The sequence below is a fragment of the Abramis brama genome (assembly GCF_963993115.1).
Source record: "Abramis brama genome assembly, chromosome: 16".
Classification (NCBI taxonomy): domain Eukaryota; kingdom Metazoa; phylum Chordata; class Actinopteri; order Cypriniformes; family Leuciscidae; genus Abramis; species Abramis brama.
In genome coordinates, this window is record NC_139978.1 from 6,468,243 (window position 1) to 6,495,938 (window position 27,696).

The 27,696-nt window shown below is 36.9% G+C and overlaps 1 protein-coding gene across 2 annotated transcripts in view; it reads left to right on the plus strand.

Moving 5' to 3' along the window:
- Positions 1-27,696, plus strand: part of pebp4 (phosphatidylethanolamine binding protein 4) — a 127,947-nt gene that overhangs the window by 31,150 nt on the left and 69,101 nt on the right. For both annotated transcript variants that reach the window (XM_084138462.1, XM_084138463.1), the window contains exon 4: positions 18,949-19,047. In XM_084138462.1, the coding sequence (XP_083994588.1) occupies positions 18,949-19,047 (99 nt within the window). The remainder of the gene's footprint in view (positions 1-18,948; positions 19,048-27,696) is intronic.

Sequence of the window (27,696 nt, forward strand, 5' to 3'; positions counted from 1 at the left end):
AATGTACCTGGACATCCCTTTCAGACAGCTTCCTCTTGCATTGACATCCAGTTGGATGTGGTTCATTTGGATGACATTACCCTGCATCCCATAGCTCTCGATACACCTCAAAGACTTGCTGTCCTGGTCATAGATGAGCCAGCGAGACGCGCAACAATTTGCCTTCTTTTGAATTTTGATATGTCTGCTATTATGTCGTGTGGATTGCAATATTTTAAGTTGTCGTGTAAATTCTCAATATGAATACAACCTACAATCTGACTTATTCAATACTTCTTCACAGACAATTCAAACAGCTTCCAGTTGTTAATATAATAAAATAAAATACTAAAGGATATATACTCAAGGTTTTTTCCCTTCCTGAATACTTAGAATACAATACAATACTTCCCTGAAGTATGGTGACGGCGTCCCGTCAAGAAGCTTATATCACTACCTCAATCACACACGAGCACACAGGTATTTAGCATCTATACACTTTTACCGTCCTTCTCAGGTGTACGCTGGTCCGAAAACAGGATCATTAACCCTCTGGGGTCTAAGGGATTTTGGGGTCCTTGAGATGTTCTGACATGCCCTGACATTTGTGCTTTTTTCAGTTGCTTATAAACATATAAATGGCAAAGGTGTAATTACACTCTATTTAGCACAAACAGGGCTACCATAATATGTGAGCAACATGTATGTACATGTTTGTATTTTTGAGAGTATAATGTTTATGCATGGTTATTGAAAAAACAAAAAACTAAAGTTTCTGAAATAAGGCCACAAAACACATACTAAATATGTGTCAATAAGACTTTTGACTAATGGATGTCGTTGCCTAGAGTTTCTTCAAAATGATGTGAAAATCATCCTGCCTAATCATTCACATAACACAATACATTGATATAAATCTTGTAAAACACTTTTTGTTTGGAAAGGCAATATGCGCAAAGGGCGTCAACAAACCAACACCATCATGCATATTTAGTGGTTCACACCTGAGGAGACAATGGGGCCCACATACTTAATGAGCCATTCATTCAGGTGTGTCACCTATAGCCACAAGAAAGAATGCAAGAGCATTGGTTCACAGTTGGAAGCATCTCAATTTTATTTTATTTTTCCACAAATTGTGCTTGCAAATTGTATAATATCCAAGGAAAACATGTCTAGTAATTGTGCAGTTAATTCTCATACTGTATTTTCAGTTTTGGAATATGTATCCTCTCCCCAAATTTGTCAATAATAAAACACAATAAAAATTATTTAAAGAAAAGGCTTATATTTACCTTTTAAAATTTGTTTACATCTACCTTGTAAATATATATATTTTTTATTAAAAAGGTTACAATTACAACAACAATTCAAATGTAATCTTTCTTTGTAAAAACTAAAGTATACATTTTATCATACATATTTCAAAGTTAAGGATTCATTACTTTGAATATAGCCTACATTGACAAAACATACTATATTTAACATATTAGCAAAAATTGGCAAACAAAAGCTTATTTGAGGTGGCAGATATTTTACAGTAAAAATATATAATCTATCCAAAACTAGTCAATGAAATGTTGTCTTTCATATGTCTGTAACATAGGTCTTTCGTTTTTATTATAAGGAATATAAATGTTAATTTGCAGTTTAATACGTTGCTTATACAAATACATTTTATTTCAACATATTTCAGTCGATTTTTACTCATCTCAGTATAGCAATATAGTTTGCTAAAAGCGGATCATTCATTCACACACAGAAATGCGATTCAAATTTAAACTGTCTTTTTGCGAGTTGTGGTAAACAGCGCGCATCTCTAACGTTCATTCATTCACACAGAAACGCGATTCACTTGAGAATGAAAAAAACTTACTACAGTATTCCATCCTTTGCTCCTCGAAATACCAGCACTTCTGAGGTACTTTTTCCATTATTATTATTACGATAGCTGCGAGACAGTGTAAACAAGTACAATGATCTGAATAAACTTGATGTGTTTTCTCGAGCTGATATGGGGGCGTTCACAGGTTTGCACGGATCACCTTATTCATTGCGCGCGCGCTCTCCGTGGGCGGAGTCACATTAAAAATAATTAGCTGAGATGAGAAGGACTGACATCTCGCTCTTTTCATACAGATTACATAAACATAGAATATTTGTTTTTTATAAAAATTACTTCATTTAAAAGAAGAGAATTCAAGCTTCATGCCTGTGTGTCTGTATGTCTGTTTGACTGAGTATTCGCTGAGTTATGGTTCATTTTCGGACGCGTTTCAGAATTGACTTCACTGACAGAGAGAAGGCAGAACTCACATCATGTTTATTTTTCTTTATTTGGCAAAAAGCACAACACTTTGCTTTTATTGTGAGTATACACAAAAATAATACACACTTAACAGGATCGATTGATGTATAACACAAGCATATAAGATAAAAATTTATATTAGTATTTTGATTCTTTTTTGCACTGATAAGGAAAAAAACAAACCTATGGCGCTGGCGCGATAGCCGACCTCAGGGGGTTAATACTAACTGAGAGTATTACAGCCTCACCCCGAGGGCGTCTCTGTACTTTTCCAACACTATCACTGTCTCTGCGGTGGTCTTTTGAGCGTAGAATCTTTAGTACTTCTATTCCTCAGCTGCGCAGCATATACCTGACACGACTTCCAAGTTGCTCTTTGCAGAAATAAAGTTGTATTCACTGCCGGGAGATCACTGGTCACAACAACCAAGTGAGTCTCACTGAACAGAAAGATACATGTACATTTAAATCTTACATATGAGTAAAAATCAATGTCACTCAAGTCTTCTTCACTGTGATTGGTTTGTAATGATCTAAGGTAATCACATGACTGTTAAGTGTTAAGCACTATTTGGGTAAGTCTGCATGGTCTTTGACCTGAGCATCCTTAGTCTGCATTTTTCTGTACATTTTGTGTTGAAATGTTATGTTCCTTTTTAACCACTTCTGAGGCCATTACATAGACATTTAGAAGTAATTCAAGTGTAATCGGCCAGTCTCTTTTGTCCCGTTCAGTGGGGGAACTTCTGACTTTAGACCTCCACCCTGCGTTTCACTCGCAGACGAAATATGCTGTGACTGACTCCATAACCTGTAAAAATTATAACATTTAATGCAAGGCATCAGGCATTTCCATCATGCAAAAAGACGCGACACTTGTTTAGGTGACTCACATCGCGCCCCTGTATGTTGCTTTGCATAAATTAAATGATATACAGCACAATAACGAATTTATAGATACAAAAAATTTACACAAACCTGCATTTTACCGAAGACACGCACCAATTTGACGAAGCTCTCTCCTGAAGAGGTTGCAAAAAGCCTGCGATAAATTACTCAACCCCTGGGTTGTTATATCTGACCCAGGATCTGGGTAACACTAAAACTACCCAAACACTGGGTTATACAAAAACTACCCAAAAATTGGGTTGTTACATTTGACCCAGGAGCTGGGTAACATAAAAACTACCCAAACACTGAAAAAATAACCCAAATTTTTTTTCCCTAAAGGCTCAACCCAGGATTTGGGTAGAAAAAAGTAACCCAATATTTTTGGAGGCTGCGCATATATAGGTGTGAAACCTCCAACACTATATTGGCCAGTGTTTCAGTTTCATTGTCCAAACCCCTGTAGTAAAGGCTTTTCTAAACTTAAAAAATCAATATTATATTTAAAAATATTTGAAAAGTATTTAAATGTCTGAATATCATTCCATTATACAAAAAATATCAAAGCAAATATCAAAGTTGCATATGCAAACAAATGATTTATAAGCTTTTCTCTGAGCCATTCTGCGATGACTTTTGATCAGCATGTGATTTTTAGTGGATGTACAGTGCAAGTCAGTTCTCCTCAAGTTCACACAGTTCATCACAGTAACTATGAACATGATTCACTAACATGATTTATTATTATTTGAAAGTGTGCTATCTTTCTTTGAAATGCCACTTGTTTTTTTTTTTGTTAATATGTAATGACAGCCACACGATTTTAAGTGTGACTTAAGTGTCCAAATAATTTGTAGGTGATCTGTGCATTGCTAATACATGTCATCTTGCGTAATCATTTAAAGCTGCAAAGTAATTTTAATAAAATCGTGAACAGCAGTCTTTTTTATCCACTGATTAATACAAACAAAAAAAGTCCACTTGACATGGTTCAGGTTTTCTTTTGTGGACCCAACCCCCTTGGTTTAGAAACACTGGTGTTGGATCACCAATAGTGTAAAGCTTGTGAGAATTTTGTATAGAGGCCACATTCGAGCTCCCGTGGCCTCTGCCAAGCACTGGGACTATGATCAGATCACATGGGCACATGGAGACAATCAACATAAAGGTGTTAATGTACTTTTTTAACAAAAGAACAATATTTCACATTGCTCTGTGATTTTTATCGCTCTTGAATCTGTTATTTCATTTTTCTTATCATAGTCCAGATGGTGTCTTCTCTACTGGATCCGTTTGAGAACTGTGTGTTAATAATAAATTGGCTTTGATTTTCTTGAAGTATCTCAGTTTTGTGTCCTTAACAATATCCACTATTCATCCCCCCGGAAAGTGTATGCATGTGTGTGAGGGTGTGTGGGCTACAGAATGGGATAAATTTAGTTGTCTTAGGGCTGGAGGGTGAGGTTAGCCCTTGGGAGAGGCAGAGAATCTTAAATAAAGCAGTCAGAGTGAAGAAAAGACAAAGAGAGAGTTTGCATATAAGATACACATGAATTTCTTTGAGGCGCGATGTTAATATCACCATGTGTTTTGCAAAGAACATGCTACTTGCACCATAAGATGCCAATAATAAAGAGATTTATTAGCTCAATGTAAAAAGAGGATGTTCAAAATATTGATTGAATATTGAAAATTAACATTATATAAGATAGAATAAGACATAAGATATATACTATCAGTCCAAAGTTTGGAGTCTCTTCTGCTCACCAAGGTTGCATTTATTTGATCAAAAATACTAGCCTGACGTCGTCATACTCAGATTCTAGTCTGAATATGAGTCTGATACTGCTCCATTGGGCTGTGATTATGGGGCGTGTTTCAGCCAAACCAGGAAAGAAAATGCCTCTGCACTCAATTGGATAGACCTACAACCAATCAGAGCAACGGAGTAAGTGACGCATGTTCTTCATTCATCTTTCCGATCGACAAATGCCTTGATCGCGGTTCTCTCCTCCTCTTAAAATGAATGCGCTGTCGATATCTTCTATAACAGACACGATGGCGGAATCTACACATCTCATTCCTCCAGCGGCAGCCATCTTTGTTGTAAACGAATTCAACCCAAGCGCTCTTTGGGGACGTGGATGATTACGTTACTGTTGCATCTGTCCATCATCATATAAAGCCCGCCCTGACAATTTGATTGGTCCGAACAGCTCTGGTTCGAGCATAGTTGCTCCACAACGGATCAAGTCCAGACTGAACTTCCCGACCTCAAATGTTGTGGGCGGGGCTAAGTTCGGCTGGCATCCAGGCTACAAAAATACAGTAAAACAGTAATATTGTGAAATATTACATTTAAATATATTGAGTATCTATTATAAAATGCAGTGTCACATGATCCTTCAGAAATCATTCTAATATGCTGATTTGCTGCTTGAGAAACATTTCTGATTATTATCAATGTTGAAAAGTTTGTGGAGACCGTGATACACTACTTTAAAAAGTTTGAGTTTAAAGAAATGAATACTTTAATTCAACAATGACACATTTTTATTCACATTGAATTGATCAAAAGTGTCAGTAAAGCTTTACATTGTTATAAAAGCTTTCAATTTCAAATAAATGCTGTTCTTTTGAACTTTCAATTCATCAAAGAATCCTGAAAAAAAATTTATCACGGTTTATTAAGTTTTCAACATTGATAATAATAATAAAAAAAAACATTATTAATAATTGATTAATAATAATTAGTTACAACTGAGCACCAAATGAGCATATTAGAATGATTTCTGAAGGATCATGTGACACAGAAGACTGGAGTAATGATGCTGAAAACTCAAAAAGAAAACAGATTTCAAAATGTAATAAGATTTTATGATATAATTTTTTTTTACTGTATTTTGATCAAATAAATGCAGCCTTGGTGAGCATTAGAGACTTATTGGTGAGCATTAGAGACTTATTTCAAAAACATTAAAACATCTAAATTATTCCAAACGTTTGACCAGTTGTGCCCGAAATGAAAACTTTTTTTTTTTTTTTATCAAGAATTGCATTGCAAACTTTTCTTTCTTTCTTTATCCTCATTCCTCACCTTTCCACTCTGACTTTATATTGTCCATTCTGTGTTTCCAGGCTAAAAACACTTTTGTTTCTGCATTACTAACCCTTCACTGTGGCATCTCTAATGTTGATTGCTCTGTGCGTCCAGTCCTGCCCCTGCGATGCCATATTAGTGTTAGTAAGAGACGAATAGCTGGAAGCCTATGTCTGTTAATAGCAGGAACCAAACACTTAGCAGTGCAGAGCTTTAACGAACCGCACGCATGTCACCCACAGCCATTCAGTAATAACTGTAATCACTTTTCCACGTGCTGCGTTTGCATCTCTAGAGCCTTTTTGCGCAAGATGATATGAAGTTCAGGTTACAGCGGTGGGTGGTGGCACAGTATGAGCTCTGGTTATGAGAGCCCATGACCATTCACTCTCTCCCACATACACACACTCAAGCATACATGCTGCGTACAATCTGCAACTGTCTTTGTAAATGTGTTTCTCGTAAGTGGACAGTATTTCTGACTGGCGTACAGGCGACCAGGGTTTTTGTTTCGCAATGGGGAGATTTAGATTTTTGGTAGTGGACTGCATAGTAGTTAAAGGCCAAAGTATGGATGAAAGGATGAAAACTTTCTAGTGTGCATGTGTGAGCGCTTGTCTTCACACAGGATATCAAATGGATTATACTTTAAAGGCTGTGTGTTCAGCTGTACACATGCTAAGCGTTTGCATCAAAACTTAAGTACACTTAAGGCTCAAGGCTTGTTACCAGAAGGTTGCTGGTTCTATCCCCACAAGAAGCAATCCATGAACATTTGCCTTTGAGCAAGACTTTAAAAAATAAAAAATCTGTCAATATTTACTCACCATCATGTTGTTCAAAACCTGTAGATTTTTCTTTTCTTTGTGGAAGAATTTGTTTGACTGATAATCTTTTCTGCCGTAGCTCTCAAATGTATTTAGTCTTAGCCTTGGACCGTTGGCTAATCGTCTGATGCATAAGACACACAAGTTTTGAAACGCTTAAGGAGTTTCGAAGTCTTCATCTGATTGGTTGAATTCTACAGTATTTCTGGGAGACGTGTTTGATGTGTTTTTTAACGGTCCATCTAGAAACACAGATGCCGTGACGCCAAACCCCTTTATGGAAGAAGCAAGCCAGCATAGACTCTTTAAAATATGTCCAAGAGTTTTACACACTGGTCTGTTACTGTAGGGACATTGACGTCAGTCAGGCGATCCTTGGACAATGAAAGCTGCTATACAATCTGAAGGTCTGGCTATGCAAGACTAAAATGTAATTGTTTTTTGCACAGAATAAGTTCAAGTATGTGAGTTTGTCAATAGCGTTTGGCATCATTGATGTAAAACCTGGCACAGTGTGTTTTGACTGTTTTTCTAAATAGTTACATTTACACTATTCATTTCCAAAGCGACTTACATTGCATTCCGGCTATCCAATTTATCAGTTCATGTTCGAACGCATGACCTTGGCATTGTCAATGCTATGCTCTACTGTTTGTCCTACAGGATTGCTGCAAATGAGATTTGACAGCTTTGGCAAATGCAGGATTTTCAGTAAATACTGATTCAGGGTGTGTTTCATGCATTTCAATTTAGTTTTTTTTTTATCCTGCTTGTATGGGGGGAAAAAAACTGTAAAGATTCTTAAAATCTTCTAATTCTAGTAATAAATTATTCTAATAGATTCTAGTTTTTATTCTTTAGCCACACAGCAGGCAAAGGAACCTAAGGTACAGACCAGCATTGACAATAAGGGACATCTTTCCTAACCCTAAATGTTCTCTTTTAAGATAGTGACCTATATATGTGTGTGGGAAATGAGGAGAGAACAAGTGTGTGTTTTTAAGTGTGTGTGTGTGTTTCCTGTCCCAGTTTAATCTCTGCATTTCCACTGTCCCTTTTTCCACCACAGACTGGATTCAATTACTGCCCCTGCTCTGACCTTAAACCCCTTTGACCCATGAGAACGGCCCCGTCCCCTGCCTTGATAGCAGCCCATACCAGCCTTCCTCTCCAAACCTCCCCTCTACTCTACTCTACTCTCCTCTTCTTTTGTCCTTTCTTGTTGTGCCCTTTTGCGTCTCTTTGTTTTTTCCCATACTGTTCTTCTTTTTCTCCTTTTTCTGTCTGTCTTTCAGACTCACTCTTCCGTCCTCTTCCGTTCCTCATCTCCTACCACGTCTAAACTCTCACCTATCTACAAGTCACCCCAGGTGGTCTCAATATTGATCCCTTATTTTCAACCCTGCATGAACGTTAAGCCAAGACAGACACAGTGGGTGTTGTGTCAGGCATCAGGGAGGAAAATCTTATTTTAAATGAACATAAAATAGATAAAAACCTTCAAGAGAAATATTGTGACATAAATGTAAGAGACCTGAGTATGTCCAAGTCCAATGGGTTCAGGTGGCCCAGGTTGTTCACTAAACTTCACTGAAGCATTTTCTACCTAGAAATTCCCAGAATGCCCTGTAAAACTCATTGATCATCATCTGTTAAGTACACACTCTAAAAAAATCAAGGTTAAAAACAATACAATTTGGGTCATTTTGGCAACCCAGCACTGGATTTGTTACTGCTGGATGAACATGTTTAATGACTACATTAGAATGACTCAGAATGACTACAGTAACAACACAGTAAACAGTAATCAAAGGGTGAAATTTATTAAAGGGATAGTTCACCCAAAAATTCTGTCATAAGTCGCTTTCCGACCGGAGGAACCTTTTCACAGTTCCTAGAACTATTGGCTAAAGTACCCGGATGTCGGCGTGTTCGCACCGCAGGAACTAGGAACGATTTTAGTTCTAGGAACTCCATTTGGAGGAACTAATTTAGGTCCTACTTCAGAGTAGGGTCTAAACCAGCACTACAGGAACTACCCGTGACGTTAGTGTACGCTGATTGACCGAACGCACGCAAAACACCAGCACCCGCCATTTTTAAAACAGCTAGAATGTAAACACACAGATTATAGCCTATATATTTACTCCAGAAACTAACTATACAAACATGGAAAACAGTGATAGATGGGTCTCTAAACCTTTATGCTGAAGAGAAAATCCAACGCAACTTTGAGGGGACCAAGCCAAACATGATTATGTTTATCTGCCCAGCTAGCAACACTGGACATCAACCACACGGCATAGGCTAATAATCTTTTTTTCATATACTGTCTACTTTCTATAACAGTTCTATCTAATAACATATTAAACAGTACTGTTAGACAGATCGCTAACTAATAAACACAGAGAATGCGAGCATTGTTTGCTCTGGCGTTCTCAGCGCCGCCAAAATAGAGGTCCATCGCGCCGTCAAAATAAAAGTCACCGTGCTTGCGTCACTCCCTTACCCCTCCTACCAGTTCCTATGGCCACTTGGCCAGTGCGAACGCAAACAGCAAAACCGAGTTTGGGGGAGAGTAGTTCATAGAACTGTTTAGAAGTGGACAGTTCCTATAACTAAGTTCCTATAACTACTTGGTCGGAAAGCGGCTATTAATGACTCACTCAAGACTTTCTTTTATTTTCAGAACACATATGAAGATCTGTTTGATGAAATCTAAAAGCTTTCTGTCCCTCCGTTGACTGCGATGCAACTACCATTTTGACATTTCGAAAAGTTCATAAAACGATTGTAAAACTAATCCATATGAATTGAGTGGTTTTCTGAAGAGACTCAAATCAACAGTTATACAGCTAATACAGTTCAAGTTGATGAAACAACTCAATGTCTAAACCCATTAAGTCATAAGTGTTCTAATGTTTAGTGCATCAAGGCCCTTGTGTTCACAATATACTGATTCATGCAGTTGGGAACTACTTAGTGGAATGACACAGCCCCTAAGTAAAACAGGTTGTTTTTGACAGTATAGTATCTGCCTACCTAGACAGCTCTTTTTGGCAATCATTGGCGCACTTGAATGATCGATTTTGAAATAAATATGCGGTTTAGATTTGCTAGGTTTTGAGATCATGGAATATTTTGCATGGACAAGCACTACTGCGTTTGTAAGTTAGTAATAAATTGTGAATTTCAGGGATAATTGTTCTCCCGTTTTGAGATCAGTATTCATCTGATGCTCTTTTTAATGGGCCGATTTCCCCTGTATTTACTCATCGATCGGCTAACCTTGTACTAAGCTACAGTCGATGATCCTTAAGCCGTCTCTGTATCTTAATCACAACACAGATACCTGTTAATTACCCAACCAGTTCAAGTGTTTTCATTGCTTAAAGAGGGATTTGGGATTGATTGCGTTGTGTAAGCTGCAGGTCCCGAGTGTGTGTTTGTGTGTGTGCGAGTTTATCATCGTCTGTGTGTCTATGGAGAGAGGGAAGGATAAAGCAGGATGGATATTTATAGGCTTTTGAATGGACAACACGGCTTGGTATCGGGTCAGGGATAAACCATGAACTTATAAACTCACATCGGGGCCTCGTTTTCTCTGTACTTCTTTTCTCTCTCCATTTTAGCTACTCCTTCTTTTTGTGTTTGTCTTCCCATTTCTTGGTTATCTACTAATTTCTTACAGTTTCTTATGATAATAATCCTATTTCCATAATATATTGGTTCAAACTAGTGCCCATGCGCAAAGATGGCAAATTCGCATTGCGTTCTTCCAGAGGAGTCCTTAATCTAACAGTCGAACTGAGGCTTCAACAACTCATTTTAAAATAGCATATTAACTGTACATTTTTGGTATGGTGTTGATTTTCATTTTCACAATTGAATAAGTGAGCGAATAATAATTGATTTGAGATTGTAACAGCACATTCACATTTTACAGCCATGAATGAGGTCAAACAGGGTCAGGCTACATGTCTCACCCTGGAAGACTTAATGCCAAGTTTGTTCAAGACAGACCTTTGTTGCACGTTCTATGTTCCATGTTCCATATCCTCTGTTTCTCACTATAACACATGTACACATCAAACGGCTCGTATCGTACTGCAGTCTTCAAAAGACCTCCAGGCAGGAATCAGAACCCCTGATGTGAGCTTTCATTGGTGTTCTGGTGTGATGCCAAAATATGAAACCATAAATAGTCAGGATTGTCTATAGTACTGTAAAGATCACTTGATTGTTGGTAAATCTTTAAGGCCCGTTCACACTATGGACGATAACTATAAAGAGAACGATAAAGATATAGTTCTAAAAATCTGTTCTCCTTATTAAAGAATAGCAGAGTTCACACCACAACTATAACAATAAAGATATGAGGAACGATATCGTTGGGATCATTTTCAAAATGATTTTTTTCCAGCTGTCGAACGATAAAACACTGACAGCCAATGAGAATCCACTCAAATTTAAAGGGATTGCGCATTTAAAATGGCAGATGACATTGTGGAGAAGTTAATTGCTGAGGTACAGAAAAATCCAACACTAGCTGCGTTTACATGGACACTTATAATCGGATTGACGGCTCAATCGGACTAAAAAACCTTCATGTAAACACCTTAATCGATCCGATTGAGCTCGATCCGAATGAAATTTCGATCGGATTGAAAGGGGTGGTTTATCCCTTTTGTAATCCGATCGAGAGAACATGTAAACACTTGATCGGATTGAAAACCGAAACTGAAAGGACTGCGCATGTGCGATGACGTTAAATAGCGTAATGACGTATGACGCGCGGAACGAGCTGTTCTTCCTGTTGAATAAAGTGTCATATTAATAAGTTTCCCGTCATTCTAAAATTCTCATTTCACTCGCACGTCTGTAAAGTGAAGCAGGACAACGTCCCACCAGTCCTTGTTTTGGATTCTCATCCACAGACGACTGGTTTTGGCCGCGGGGAGGGGCATTTTTACTGCGTGATCAATAAGCAGCACGGCAAAACGGTTAATGTGCTCTAAATTATGACCAGAGACGAATTAATATTGCGTCTGCTGTTTTAAACAAATAAAGAACCAATAGAGGAGAATATTTATGTGCGAAAAGCGGGAAACTCTGTATATTCGTGCAGTGTGCGCATGTCAAAACATCAGATCCGATTTGAAACTTGTGACATATAAACGCGTACATCAACCCGATTACTTTATTTATCATTCATGTAAACACCTTGTTCGGATTCATCAATCGTATTGATTTCATTCCGATTGTGTCCATGTAAACGTAGCTACTGTTTGACAAGTCAAACCCTCTTTAAGGATACGTTTAAAAAAATGGATATATGGAAAGCAATCGGTCCTATTCTTGGAATAAATAATGAGAAGTATTAACGATGAGATCATTATGCAGGCTAGCAAATAGTGTAACAAAATTGCTTCAGGTATCCAGCGCTAGTTTCGACTGCTTCCTTTTATTTGAAGTTGCAGTGAAAAAGGCGTTATATATATATATATATATATATATATATATATATATATATATATATATATATAAAGGTGTTGACTAGGCGTTATTTTTATTCCACTATTGACTTTGTCAGCTAAATTCACTGTTAGATTAGATTGATTACACTAGACTAGCTAGATTCACTGTTTAGATGCGCTCGACACGTTGCATTCTGAGGACATCTGCTGGTAAAAGACATGTAAATGCAACAAACTGATATTGATTCATACGAAAGTATGAATAAAATTTGTCTTCAAAAGACATCAACTCTCTAATCAGTGTGACGGATTCTCCCAACTCTCGTCTTTTAAGGATATCGTGTCCCCAAAACAGTTGATGCTTTTGAAGACAATTTTTTTTCCGAATGAATCAATATCAGTTTGTTGCATTTACACGTCTTTTACCAGCTGTTCTTTTGATGTTTTTGTGTAACGCAAAGCAAAAGCAGGTCATCCATTTTCGCTACGCGGGCGCGCAGGCTTAGAATAAAAAGACCGTTATCTTTCGTTGGTGTGGACGCAAATGTAGTTAATCGTTATAGTTATCTTTATAGTTATCATTCTAGGTGTGAACGGGCCTTTAGTTTATGTGCTAGTTAGTCCACTAGTAGTTCAAACAAATTTTTACCTCATCATGTTGATTCAAAATGACATAACTGGACCTTGCAGTAAAATGACAGACTTTCCTCTGGTGACATATGCAGAATCATTTAGTCAGCTTAAACTCACCCCTTCAAGTTTGCGTTCATCTCTCAGCATTTTTAAGTGCATGCAACACTGACATCTCAAAATCCACATTTAAAGAACATGCATAGAATCAAGTCCCCATCCTACATTTTCTCTTTTTCAATAATCTTTTATACTCAGATGTACTTCACAATACTATCAATACACCAGCCCCAGTGGGATAGTGGCGAAATGTGTCTGAGGTCAAGCAATATTGAATTTTGTTGATTGTTTTGAAAAGCAATATCCTGAATGTGTTAAAAATGTTCTTAATGTGCCTGTCCCTTGCAAAGAGGCTACAGGAATCCAAAATGTGTGAAATCTCTAGTGCATATTATTTTGCAACCAAAAATACCAATAATAACCAGAAGAAAAAAAAACAAGACACAACCCAAAGGCTGACACACACCAGGAACTTATTTTCATTGTTGGTAAACCGTTAAACATTTATTAATTTATAAAAATAAAATAAAAAATTCTAGGGACACTGTCAATCCTTAAAATCTAAAGCATGTTAACAGCTAGACCATTGCTCCAGCAGAACATAATTTAAAATATTTGCATTATAGTTAAAGATACAGTGGAAATATAGAACATCTTCTTGTGAAAATACTGTTAAAAAAAACTGAAGTGAGTTTGACCCTTGGTCTTTCGGACCCTTTCTTCAGAAGGATTATGCAAAATATGGCACTGTGGGGTTTGTGTTACTATGTTCAGGGTGCTTTCCAGTGCGTTTCCGGGTGGTTGCTTACAAGCCAACTCAAACGAGCCCCAGGCTCTCTGCATTCTGGTCCCTACATATGACTTGAGTTAATCTCAAACAAGCATGATGTCTACCAACAATCAGAACTTGTTCATAAAATACAAATGAAAATGACTTAAATCCACAAATATTAAGATATGTTGTTTTTTAGTACACCTAAAGCGTACCCTATCCCAGCTGGTGGGGGGAAGACTGCATCTCTTCACACCTTCCCTCCCTGTCCTCTCTTTCCACTGCATTTGCTTCCTCCATCTGTCTAAATGCACATTAATTATACACATACACACATATATTCTCTACCCCAGCAACACACACCCACATAATGCATGTACTTTCTCCACATTTATCAGGGGAAACACTGAAAATAGGTCCTAATGTCAGTAGTGTACTGATGTTACAATAATATGATTGTTGAGACTGGAATAACGAACAAAACTTTGGACCTGTTCATTGACATAAAAGTTTTGAAACTGCACACAAACACATATAATGTGTAATATATTGAAATACTCTTCTCAAATTATTAAATTATTACATATTTTTGCATTTAAATACATCATTAGCTCTATTAGCAGCATCTGTGGCATGCTGTCAGTTACCATAGAATATAATTACAACTTGTCAGTCAGTTTGTAAAAAGCAATGAAAGGCACATTTATAGTAATACACTTGCAATGAAAATCTAGCAGGCAAGTGTACAGTACTGTAAATGAAAGATACTTATAAAATATGCAAGTATCACACTGTTTTTAAATAAACTTTACATGTGTTGGCAAAAGACTGTTGTGGAAGAATATTTTGCCAAACTTGTATGTCAACTCTTTATCCAACATTTCAAGTGATGCCATGACTGCCTAAATAAGTAAATATGGTTACTTTCACTTAATGTCTGCACAAGGATACCAGGAATGGACATGGAAAGGATGTGTCAGAACAATCTGTAAAGCATTGTTTACAGGAGCAGAGTTCTGCAAATTCCATATCCCGGACGAGCCCCCAATAATGTTACAATTAAGGTTTTCTGTAAGGTAAATTAATTTGTATAGCTCTTTTCAAAATACACAGTCCAAAGCAGCTTCACAGAAATTCATGAGGTGGATCCTAATTTGCGTACCAAAAAGAAAAAGTGCACTTTAGCCCTAGCCTGACGTCGTCATACTCAGATTCTAGTCAGAATATGAGTCTGATACGTCTCCATTGGGCTGTGATTATTGGGCGTGTTTCAACCCAAGCGCTCTTTGGGGACATGGATGATTACGTTACTGTTGATCATCTGTCTATCATCGTATAAATCCCGCAATGACAATTTGATTGGTCCGAACAGCTCTGGTTCGAGCATAGTTGCTCCACAACGGATCAAGTCCAGACTGAATTTCCCGACCTCAAATGTTGTGGGCGGGGCTAAGTTCGGCTGGCATCCAGGCTACTTTAAATACCTGAATGATGCACTTACTTAACCCAAAAAATTAAGTGTGGAACATTGGATAGGCTACTTCATGCACTCGAATGTCACTATAATATCTTATATAATATAATATATCACTATATATCATATCTTCATTTGTCTCATTTAGAAGATCAGAGCTGGGCGATAATATAGTTACATTTTGCGACTAAGTCAGACTATTAGAATTTGCTAAATAGTATATAGTTGCGTTCACACCACAGGAACTTTCCCCAGGAACTAGGAACTTTGCGGTCGTACTGTGTTTCGACCGCAGGGACCAGGGTCTAAATGAAGTTTTGGGTAAACATTTCCTCCTCAGAAAGTAGTATTTTTTTCAAAGTTCAGGAACTTTCGGAGGTGGGACTTGGGTTCTGAACATTGGTTGAGTTCACACAGCATTTTGAGTGGTTGACTCCACGTAGCATTTTATTTTAACCACCATTTTCTTTTAACAACCAAGTCTTTTGGGGTACGTGCAGTTAGAGTTGTTTTCTATTCGAATCAACATTGGAGTTTAAAAAATAAGACCGATGGACGGACTACGAGGTTCAGGCTTTATAAAGCTTATATGCGGAGGACGAAATCCAGCAGAAACTGGAAAGTCGTGCGCAGTCCTACGTCACCGGACTAAGTTGCATAATCTTCATGGTACTTCATGGAAACTCAGACAGCAACAGGTCTGGAGGAAAAAAAGTTCCTGGGACAAATTGTTCCGGGCAATTTCGGTGAAACTGTGGCTTATATCTCTTTAAGAGAATGTATTTTGCCAATTAATTCAGAAAATTTTGTCCTATCTCTATCCCTAAACCTAACCCTACATATCTAAAAAAAAATCAGAAGGAAATTAAATGTGAATAAGCCTGATGTAGAAGCACCTAACCCTGGTTGTAAACCAAAACTTGACATAAACTGTAAACTTGTCCCTCAAATCTGATTGGTTGATTGAATTGTTGTTTCAGGATCAACAAAGATGGTGATCCAGGAACATGTTGTATTGGTGAAATCATGTTCACTGTTTGCAGAGAGAGTATACAGTATATCCAACATTATAGATCTGTGAGATGATACAGTTTATATTTTGTAACAATATAAACAATCACTGAGATTTGCTATATATGATGTAATATATCCAACTTTTTGTAACTTTATGTAAGCATTAAAATCTGGACATTAAAATCATGAGATTTATTTAAGTGCTGGATTAACAAGTACTAATCATTCATTCACCTCCAAAGGTATGTTTGTTTAATCTGCTCTTCATGGTCGATGAGAACTGGATCACGTTTTCGGCAACAGGTCTGTGGAGGGTGTTTAATCTGTCCACAGGGGGGTCAGATCAGCGAGATCCAGTCAGGGTTTAGCGTGACAGCCCGTGGAGGAGGCAGCATTGTTCTCGCTGTTTGAATATCGCCTGGAGCTGCTATCACTTAAACTTAAACATCATCCTATTATTAGGCTTATGGTTGTTTGAGCTTATTGCTTTGTGTCAGGTGAGCAAAGGATTTAGGCTCTAGAGACCTTAGAATATCAGGGATTTTTAATTCCATACTGTATTTGCTTAAACATAGGCTTGTCTGATTAGAAATGACTATAAATAGTCTTGAGGCTGCAGATGAAATGAGAAAACACTTTTCTTGGATTGGTAAAAAAATAATTAATAAATAATAAAAAAAAGTTTTGTTTTTTTTACTTATGGCCTCTGTTTAATATAAAACTTATTTAATTTAATGTACAATAATTGTTGTATGCTGTATAATTTAATAATAATAAAAATAATGTTAACAAAATTAATGAACTTTTCATAACTGATGAACTTTGCAACATTGATACGGTTGTTGAACTGAATTGAAACAACCCTGAACTAAATTGAGCTAAATAATGACACTATTATTAATTGAATTAGTTTCATAATGAATGAATTTTACATTGACTTCCATAGTATTTTTTTCTCTTCTATGGAAGTCAATGGGGGTCCCATTAACTGTTTGGTTACCAATATTCTTCATAATATCTGCTTTTGTGTTCACAGGGTGAGTAAATGACAGAATTAAAATTTTTCGGTGAACTATCCTTTTGTTTTCCATTTTCTGGAAATACCATACTGGATTGTTTAATTTATATGGTGTTTTACTTTTGTCTGCATCTTTGTCTTGATGTTGTGGGGAGGGGCTATTGTTGCATGGCAACAATCGTGATTGACAGTACTGTTTTCTTGAGAGAGGCGTATAATAATAACGCTATCATATGGTCTGGCAGATTTTGGGCTCGGCACCAGGGATGACAAATGTGCTCACGCAATAATTCAATCTGCTCTCCCAGTTCTTCAACTTTAGGGGACTTGCGAAGATGAGTAGTTGGAGCAATTAAGTTGGTCAGTCATTGTTAATGTGTAGCACCCAAAATATGTGCCAGATTGTTTATGGAGAAGTGTTTTTTTATGAGAGAGAGTGAAAAAGAGAAAGTAAAGAAAACTTTGCAGACAGATTGTGATTTGGTGAATGTGTGAGAATGGAAGGTTGCCTGAGAATATCAGTAACTAATTAAAGTTTTCTTCCATACGTCACTTGCTAAAGACGCTGGGTTCTCAGAGATAGTTAAAGATGTTTCTAAAGGAAATCACTGAAGGAAAGTAAAGCTCAGATCCAGGAGAACAAAAAGAAAAAACAAATGTATTTTAATACATAGTTATAATTATATTACTATCAAGGATGTAACCAAATTTTAAGAATCAGTTTGTGAAAAAACTAATTGATCAGCTGTTAAAATGAATATTGTCTTTTTGTGGTAGTTATAGCCCTGAGTATTATGAGATATGATTTGATATATGATATGATAACATTAATATCATATCTCTCATGTATCATATCATATATCTCATCTCATATATATCATATATCATGTATTATATCATGTAACATATTATGTATCATATCTCATCATATAATATTTCTCATGTGTCATATCATATATTATTTCTCATATCCTATATTATATCATATATCTCATCTCATATATATTATTTCTCATATCATATATCTCATCTTGTATATATTATATCTCATATACCATACTGCAAAAGAAAAACTCATTTTGAACTTAACTATATGATTTACTGCTGTTCTTGGTAACCACTGTTCTACACTGTACTAGTTTCATGCCTTTCATACTTCTTTCAGTATTTATTTATTTTCCATCTACACTTTTTTTTTTTTTACATAACATTACTTTTAACTTATTTTACATTTATTTATTTATTTATTTGATTTGTTTGATGATTAGCTGTGTGATGTCACAAAATAAACCTCTTTCTTTCTTTCTTTCTTTCTTTCTTTCTTTCTTTCTTTCTTTCTTTCTTTCTTTCTTTCTTTCTTTCTTTCTTTCTTTCTTTCTTTCTTTCTTTCTTTCTTTCTAGGAGAAGAAATACACTCTATTAATGGTGGACCCAGATGCTCCTAGTCGTAAGAAACCCTCTCGCGCTTACTGGAGACATTGGTTACTGGTTGACATTAAGGTACATCACATCTCCCGAAAACCACTTTGAAATGCAGGTGCTGTCTTACCATAATTTCGCAGTTGCACAAACTTGAGTGTTATAACGTCTGTGCGTCCATGAATGTTCTTCTGTGATATAATGATTCTTCAGGCCATTTAATATAAGTCAATATATATTAATCTGAATATTACCAAGAACAAAGCCTTAAAATAAAGGTTGCTTAAAGCAGAGCTTGGCACGGACAATCCTGGACATAATGTGCAAAGCAAAAGGTGTCAGAAACACTTTGGTGGGCAAACAATTCCTGGATCGCGTGGACCGTATCTGCACCTTCCATGTGCTTCACACTTGTGCTGCGTTTCCGATGAGTTACATAATTACTGAGTAAAAATATCATGTTAGTCATCAGCGCTCGGCTCTGACGGGCTCTAGAGGCAGATTCATCAGGCTGTGCATGGGGACGCCGTGTTTAAACAACCGGGGATGAGACACACTTTAATTGCTCAATATTAAGTCAATATTCTTTCATCCTTTCTTCATTTTACAGGCTTTTTCTTTTTTTTTTATAGGTACTTTCTTTCTCCGATTTTCTTGCTGTGGTCCTGTTGGTTCACAGGGGAGCATATCGATTCCAATAAAGTTTGTTACTAGAAACTAGAAAGAAAAAAAAAAAATAGAAAAATTACTGACGTGTCTTACATACACAAGGTTCCAAAAATTAAGTTTTGATGAATGATATTCCTGACATTCTCTTCTGTTTGGAAATGTTTGTGGCAATCATGTGGGCGAATGGCTCTCCTGTGTAACGGGAATGATTGCACGTCAGTTCTGCTTCAGACAGACAGGAAAAGAGGAGTGTTAAAATAAAAAAATACATTTCCTCTTTGTTTCTTTTTTTACACCTGGTTGTACTGGAAGAGTTCACCCTCATGTCGTACCAAACCCGTAAGACTTTCGATCATCTTCGGAACACAAATGAAGATCTTTTTGTTGAAATCTGAGAGATTTCTGTCCCTCCATTGACAGCTATGTGACTGACACTTTAATGCTTCAAAAAGTTCATAAAGATATTGTAAAACTAATCCATGTGAATTGAGCAGTTTAGTCCAAATTTTTAAGTCTTATTTTTGAATAAACATTTGAAGCCTGTTCCATTCCTTCCATTCACATTTTAAGAAACAGCTCAAGTCTTTTTCTTCTTTGGAACACAAAAGGAGACATTAAGCAGAATGTCCATCCGTTCATGCTGCTGTTTCATTCACATGACGGGCTGTCAAGCTACAAAATGACAAAAAAAACAACACCACTGTGATAGTTTCAACAGTTGAATGCTATTTCCAAGTCTTTTGAAGTCATATGATCATTTTATTTGATGAAAATGCAGACATTTTAATTATTTATTGATCATTTTTGTGTAGATCGTTCATGTTTCCACATATCCAAATATGAAACTGAATGATATGTCATACCAGGTTTGACGTCAGTGTCATTGGTTTTGTTCAGTGTTATTTTAATATTATTTAAATACTATTATAATATTTTTGAGTCACATAGCTTTATTGTTAAAGTTTTAATTTTAGTTTGTTTAAGTAATTGTTAAGCTTTTTAATTTTTTATATTTCTGTTTAGCTTAATTACACTTTCTTCAACTTAGTACTTCATCTTAACCAATTTAACTTCAAAGTTTAAGTGTTTAAGTGTCAACTAATATTTATATTTAATTTCATTTTCTGCTTTATTTCAATTAACAAAAGCTATTGTAGTAATTTTAGTTAACATACAATAACAATGATTTGGTGTGTGCCATACAAGTTTAAAAAGACATAACGGTGTGCAAATGATGACAGAATTCTCATTTTTGGGTGAACCATCCTTTTAATTCCATCATTTAATTGTGGTTTCGTGACAGGACATCTATAAAATACCACTGAGGACAATCCTGCGACTACTAAAAGCATCACCCTGTTTGCAGGCGTTTTACTCGTAAATCTCGATACAAATACATTTGCTAAAAGCAGCTCATGATCATAGTCCCTGAAAGCGAGGCCGTGTTCTCCGCTAGCTCAGCCCTGCCCTCCTCTCCTGCTATTCTCTCTCTCAGAGACGAGCCTCCTCCCCGTCTGGCCAGGCGACACATTGTGAATAAACAAATGTATTTCAGGTGCTCAGACAGACAACCTCTCAATATCCTGTCACTGTGTGGGCGGCGGCATGCCGCCTGTCTGCTCCCTGATTGGCTGTCTCGTTGTGCTGTGTGTGTGATGAGGAGCCGTGGTTGGTCAGAGGTTTAATGAGGCTGGTGGGAGGTGAGTAATTGCCGCGGTGACTTCCTCTAACCTCGCTGAAGTTATAATAACATCCCGTGTGAATGTGTGGAATTATCTGTCCTGGAATACTCCTGGGCTTCAGACTGAAGCAGGTGCCACACAAATGAACAATTCCCCTCTCATTCCAACACCTTATTTAGAAATATACCCTGTAATTCCTTTTTTTAGAAATTAAATTACAACCCTGATTTGGCTTGTTACTCCCCCATACAAGCAAACGTAATGTCTTTTGTGTATTGCATGCAAACACGATAGGAGAGCAAAAATTGTTTTTCATTTTCACTCTTCTATCCCAACTCATATCGGAGAACACATTTTATCTCAGTTTCAGTTCCCATGCTAACCTGGCTTTGACTCATGGGATGTCTAAACATCACAGCTCTCTTAGTTTTTATGAGAAACTAAAAATGAAGGCGCATTAAAAGCAAAAAAAAAAACTTTTTCTGTTTACAAAAACATAGCACAGTTTTATTAGCTACTAAAAATGAGCTCAGTTAACAGTTTTGCTTATCAAGTACTGAAATGCATCACATTAAACTTTATTGCAACATGAGTAGACAATCACATTTCTTGGAATACGCCTTAATTCAGCGCTTCCTGGTTTTAAGTGTCCACTTCCTGAACCCCAGATTAATCACAACTGTTAACACTCTATTTTATGTCATTGTTGCACATTACATACTTACTGTAGTATTAACAGTAAATTATGTGCATAATTACATGCAACTAACCCTAAACCAAACCATGTTGTTAATTACCGTAATACTCAATGTATAATAACACTGTCGCAAGGAAACCCCATCAATCCCAGCAAATACATTTCAAAGTTTAAAAAATGAATCAATTTTAACATTTTTCAACTGGGTCATACACATCATAACGGACATGACTTGAATGATACCTCAAATTTTGCAGTCACATCTATCGCTGCTCAGCAAAGTTTCACAGTCAAAATCCAGTCTTTTTACTAGGAATCCATGTAATCAATCCATGTGAGTTTTGTGTGAGGGCAAAACAGTTCCCCAGGCAGATTTTGCTTTTGTGTTCAAGTTGGTAACGTGAATTCGCTGTACTGACTGACAGAAAGCTGCTTGGCTTTAAAGTGCATTTCATGCATTGCTACCCTATTGACAATAGGCAATGGAGCTTTTTTGCCCACGAAATTTAGCCAAATGTTCCGCTAATGTCATCGCACCTTCATTTCCGCCTGTCGGACGACAAAATGGGCAAAAAAAATCCTCTAGACTTGCATTGAAAGAGCAATGCAATGTATTCAAAACCTCTCAGAAGATCTTATCAACCACATAGAAATGCCCTAACACTTTTGCATGGACAAGCACCATCTCATTCAAAATCTCGCTCATTCATCGATTCATTCACCTCCTCTGCCTAACATAAAATGATCTATGCATTCTCTTGAATGTAATGTCTTGTACAGTCCCGTGTTAATCAGTGATTTTGTCATCAACGCTCGTACAAGTTTTGCCTCGACCTTTGTCTGTCTGAAGGAGGTATTTCTAACACTTTATTGGAACCATATTTAGTTTGTCATTTCCTCTGTTTGGCAGCATGTGTGCAGATGGACCCTTCCTCTCGTACCGCTGCCAACTCGCCACTCGCAGTCAGTCGAGATTTCTGGCACTCGTCGCAAACCAGAGAGCTCACTCCACACATTTGTGTCATTGTGCTGAACATATCTCCCTCAGTAACACATCATCTTATGCTCTTCGGCTCTTCAGCCAACAGTTACCATGCAACTGTTCTCCGCTCGGACACTTGAACTGTTCCTGGCTCAGTCCTGACCAGTCCTGCTTTTCTCCAACCAACCAGTCATGCCTCTCAAGATCCTGTTACCCGTTCTCTGGGACTTTCATGAGAGCTCTTGCCTGGCGTGATTGACTCGAGGCTTTTGTCACTTTGTGGCATGATTACATTTCTTGCAGATTTTGACTTTATCATGCATTTTGTTCATATTGATCATTTTGGTCTTTTCGATACAAGTCACGTCTCTCAGTGTGCACAATTATTAGCTTGTTACAGAAAGCTTCTCTGATGCTATAGCTCTAGTATTAGTATGAATGATAGCTCGAATCATGCAGAGACATGACTATTACTTTTCTGAACAGTCAGACTTGCAAAAAGTCCTAACCAGATGCGACTTAAAGTCTTCTCCAAGTTAACCAGTTTTTATCCTGACCAGCCGTGACAGCTGTATGCTTGTGAGTGCAAGAGAGCAGTGCACTTGCACAGAGCTCCGCCCACACACTCTTCTGATTGGCTGTGATTTGTGATTGATTTTGTCTAGTCTTGTGTGGACAGACAAATTGCTTGTCACTGGAACTTATCGTGTTGCAAATGGTTGGGACAAGGTGTTACGATTTTATCCTGGCAGACAATATACAGTGGATAAACACGTTATTAGAGGAACCTGAGTTTATTTCTGAACTGAAAAAAAAAAAGTTCATTTTCTGCTAAACAACCGGCAGCTGTGGTTGCCAGAACATTTTTAGTTTTACAGATTGAAATATACTGGACAAAATTACTGAAATCGCCATTTTATCTTTATAATATACCCTGACAACCACTTTAAACACAGGCGGTAAAGAGAAAGCCACATGGTTAATCATCACAGTTGAGGTAAATATCAATATAAAGAATGTGCAACACAAGGTGTAACATAAAACCCTAATTTACATATCTGATTATAAAAAAACAAGAAACAGTTATTTCAATGAAAACCCATCAAAAGTGAGCTGTCACAGATAGTTCTGGAAATGCTTTTCACTGTAAATTATAAGATGCTGTACATTTAAAGTATTTTAATGTAAAATTATATGTAATATATCCCATTAGATTTGTTATGGTTTGTCACTGTATAGAGTAAGGGGAACTTACTGTTAACGAATTAACAAGTCTTTACCTAACTAGTCTTTATAGCATTTTTATAGTCTTTTACTGTCAAAATTTCTACAGTAAAGTTTTTTTTTTGGTTAAGCAACCACTCAGTAAACAACACTAATATGGCTGAACTATGATAACCATAGTATCGTTTTAAGAGTGAAAAGAACTTCCAGATCTACTATAGGCTATTTACACAGTGGACGCCTGTTGATTTCACGTTTAAGGAAGCTGATGCAGATTGAATTGGTAATGAAGTTATTAATTCTGTTGGAGCAGATGGTGATGGAAGAGGGGAATGAGGATCTGAATTGCCCCTGTAGCTCAGCACTCTGCCCGCCTGACCCATTCTGTCTCTCAATTCCCTCCTGCTCATGGAATACTACCAAAAAACAATCCCCGAACAGCTTGTTCTGCCTCAAACGGACTTTTCCTCCAGATCACAACGCTCCTATGTCTTGCTCTGTCTGATTTCAGTATCTCTTTCTCTCGCTCTCTCTTTCTCTGCACATAAAAAAATGTTTTTGTTTGCTCTGCTGACAGAAACAAAAGGTAGAGTTATTAGCGATAGAGAGTAGTTTGTTTATGTAAATAAAGTGCTAGGTGAAAAATCCTTATTTACTTTTCACCCTAATAGTCCACCCCCACAGATTGCAGTATCGCATCACCCAAGAGCTGCTGGTGAATCAAATAATTATTAACTGTAATCTTGCACAGGAGTTGAAAAATGCTTGAATTGATTTCATGGACCAAGTTCTCTTCCATTGCATTTTCTTAAAGGGCCCCTATTATGAATTTTTGAAAATGACCTTTCATGTAGTGTGTAACATAGTGAATTAAAACATACTGCAAAGTTTTAAATCTGAAAGTGCACCGAATATAAAGTTATTGTCTTTCAAAAGTTAGAGTCGACTCTGAGTCAAATGAATGAATCGTTTTTCAAACGAGTCATAAGCCGTTTTGTTGTGACGTCAAGACGAAACATTAGCATATTGCCCGCCCACTTATTGCGCACACAGACACCAGGGAAAACTCGAACCTCAAACCTGCAGCTGATTCCTGTGGATACTGGACAGCATCATGTCGAGAAGACGCTGTGCTCTATAATGTGAAGGTAAAGCCAGTTTTTTTCACTGCCCAAGGACGAGCATGTGAAGAATCAGTGGTTAAAATTCATCTTTACCACGATATCACAGCAGTATAATCCTAAACTTTTGCTGTGTTCCCTTTATTTTACTGACGACTTCTCAAATCTCGGAGTTCAATGCAGGATTCCCAAACCGCTTGCTCTTGAAAGATGGTGTTCAAAATACTTAGTTTTGAGTTTTATATTGTGTAGGTCTCCTGCTAACTGGCTAACTCACGTTATCACTGTCTTACTGAAATACTTCTGCTAATCAGTTGTGGGACACCATTACCTATAACTGTCTACTAATGCAGATCGTCTGTCGTTCTCACTACTTTGAGGAAAGATTAAGCATGGAGCAAGATTTGTTTTACCAACGTTTATGATACATCAGTCATTCAGGCTAGAGCTTGGCTAATGTATGCACTGTTATTGATAGTTTCCACGTGTTCACCGCAATAAATTAGAAAAATACTCAGTAAATAAATAAGTACAAGTAAAATAATCGGTTTGTTAAAGGACATGCACTTGTTAATGCTTATGGTATAAGGAATTACAGTTGCAACATCTCATAATGTTCCTCAAACTGAGTGGTGTATCACTGAGAAACGTCCTGCTCGAGCCGTCCTTGCGATGGAGGTTCGGGTTGAAGAATTCTTCCAATGTTTCATCATCGGACTCACGCTCGTATTGATATGGTAAAATCAACGCCATTGTTCGTTACTGTGTTTAGAACAGTTTTTTTGACCTTTGATGCATGTGAACCTGTTGTAGGAGACTCCAAAACAACATTAGGAAACTTTAAAATAGCATAATAGGGACACTTTAATCCATCTTGATTCCCAGTAAAAATATTTAAACAAACAAGCAAATATATATTATATTATATGTATATATATTTATTTGCAGATGCCACTTGCTTTGTTTTTTTAGTTTTTTAAATCTAATGCAAAGGCATATGAATTGAGCTGTTTAGTCCAAATTGTCTGAAGAGACTCGGACACTTACTGTAATATGATGAACAGATTGAATTTAGGCTTTTACTCACATATAAACATTCAGCAACTCATACATCAGTTGTGGTAATTGGAAGCTCAAGCATGTTCGTTTGATGTGCGAGAACCAATGAGGTTCATTCTCGTGTGTTACGCAGCACGTTTGAGCTTCAGCAAGAGGTTTGTTCTCACGAGTAAAGCATGTTCGGTTGAGCTTCTGTTTATGTTAGCTGATCAGCGTTTAAATGTGAATAAAAGCCTAAATTAAATTTGTTCATCACATAAAGTGATCGAGCAAATTTGAACTAAACCACTCAATTTGATTAGCTTTATGATCATTTTATGAACTTTCTGAAGCGTTAAGTGGTAGTTGTGTAGCTGTCAATGGAGGGACAGAAAGCTCTCAGATTTCAGAAGTTCTGAAGATGAACTTAGATCTTACGGGTTTGAGGGTGAGAAATTAATGACATCATTTTCATTTTTGGGTGAACTAACCCTTTAAGTGTCCAGATATATACTTTTGGCGACCAGTGTATCTGTGTGGGCCTGACTGCATGACATTGCCAGTGTTTTTCCCTTCATAAGGTCCAAACCGACCCTGACACACCCTCATACGCTCATCTCTCTCTCACACACACCTCACATCCGACACAAGTGTATGTGAGTTTCAGTCACAATGGATCTTTTGAGAATTCACGCTAAACGCTAATCGCTAACAGACAGATATTAAAGGGATTTTGTGGGTTCAATACAAGTTTAGCTCAGTCAACAGCATGTGTTTATTAACTGTATCCATTTTATCATAAGTATTTTCGACTTTGCTCTTATTTTTTATTTATACTTTTTTTTTTGTAAAATTTGTGCTGAGGCAAGATGTAGCAGAACTGAAGCAGCAAACATTAAAATATACACTGTTTGTAGTGCTATTTAAACAACGTGGCGCAGGACGTGAAAATGATAACTGCGTCGGACTGAAACTAGCAAAAAACACTTGCATCGCGCTTAGCGCTGCATTGCGCCGGGTGTAAGATAGGTCCCATAGTTGCAAAGTTACTTATAGATAGTAGTATAGCTTTTTTTTAAATAGAGATCACAATTCGCCCACAATTCTGAATAGACAACTAAACAAAATAACATGCAATTTATTAGAGATCAAAGGTAATTGCTGCAGTCTAATTAAAAATAATTAATTAATTTGAATTAGTGTTATTATAATTATTATTCTATTTTTCTAAAAATGTTTGAATGAATGATTAATTTACTAACTCATAATACTTCACTTGTTTCATTACTGGATGAATCAGTGTTTTTGAATGAATCT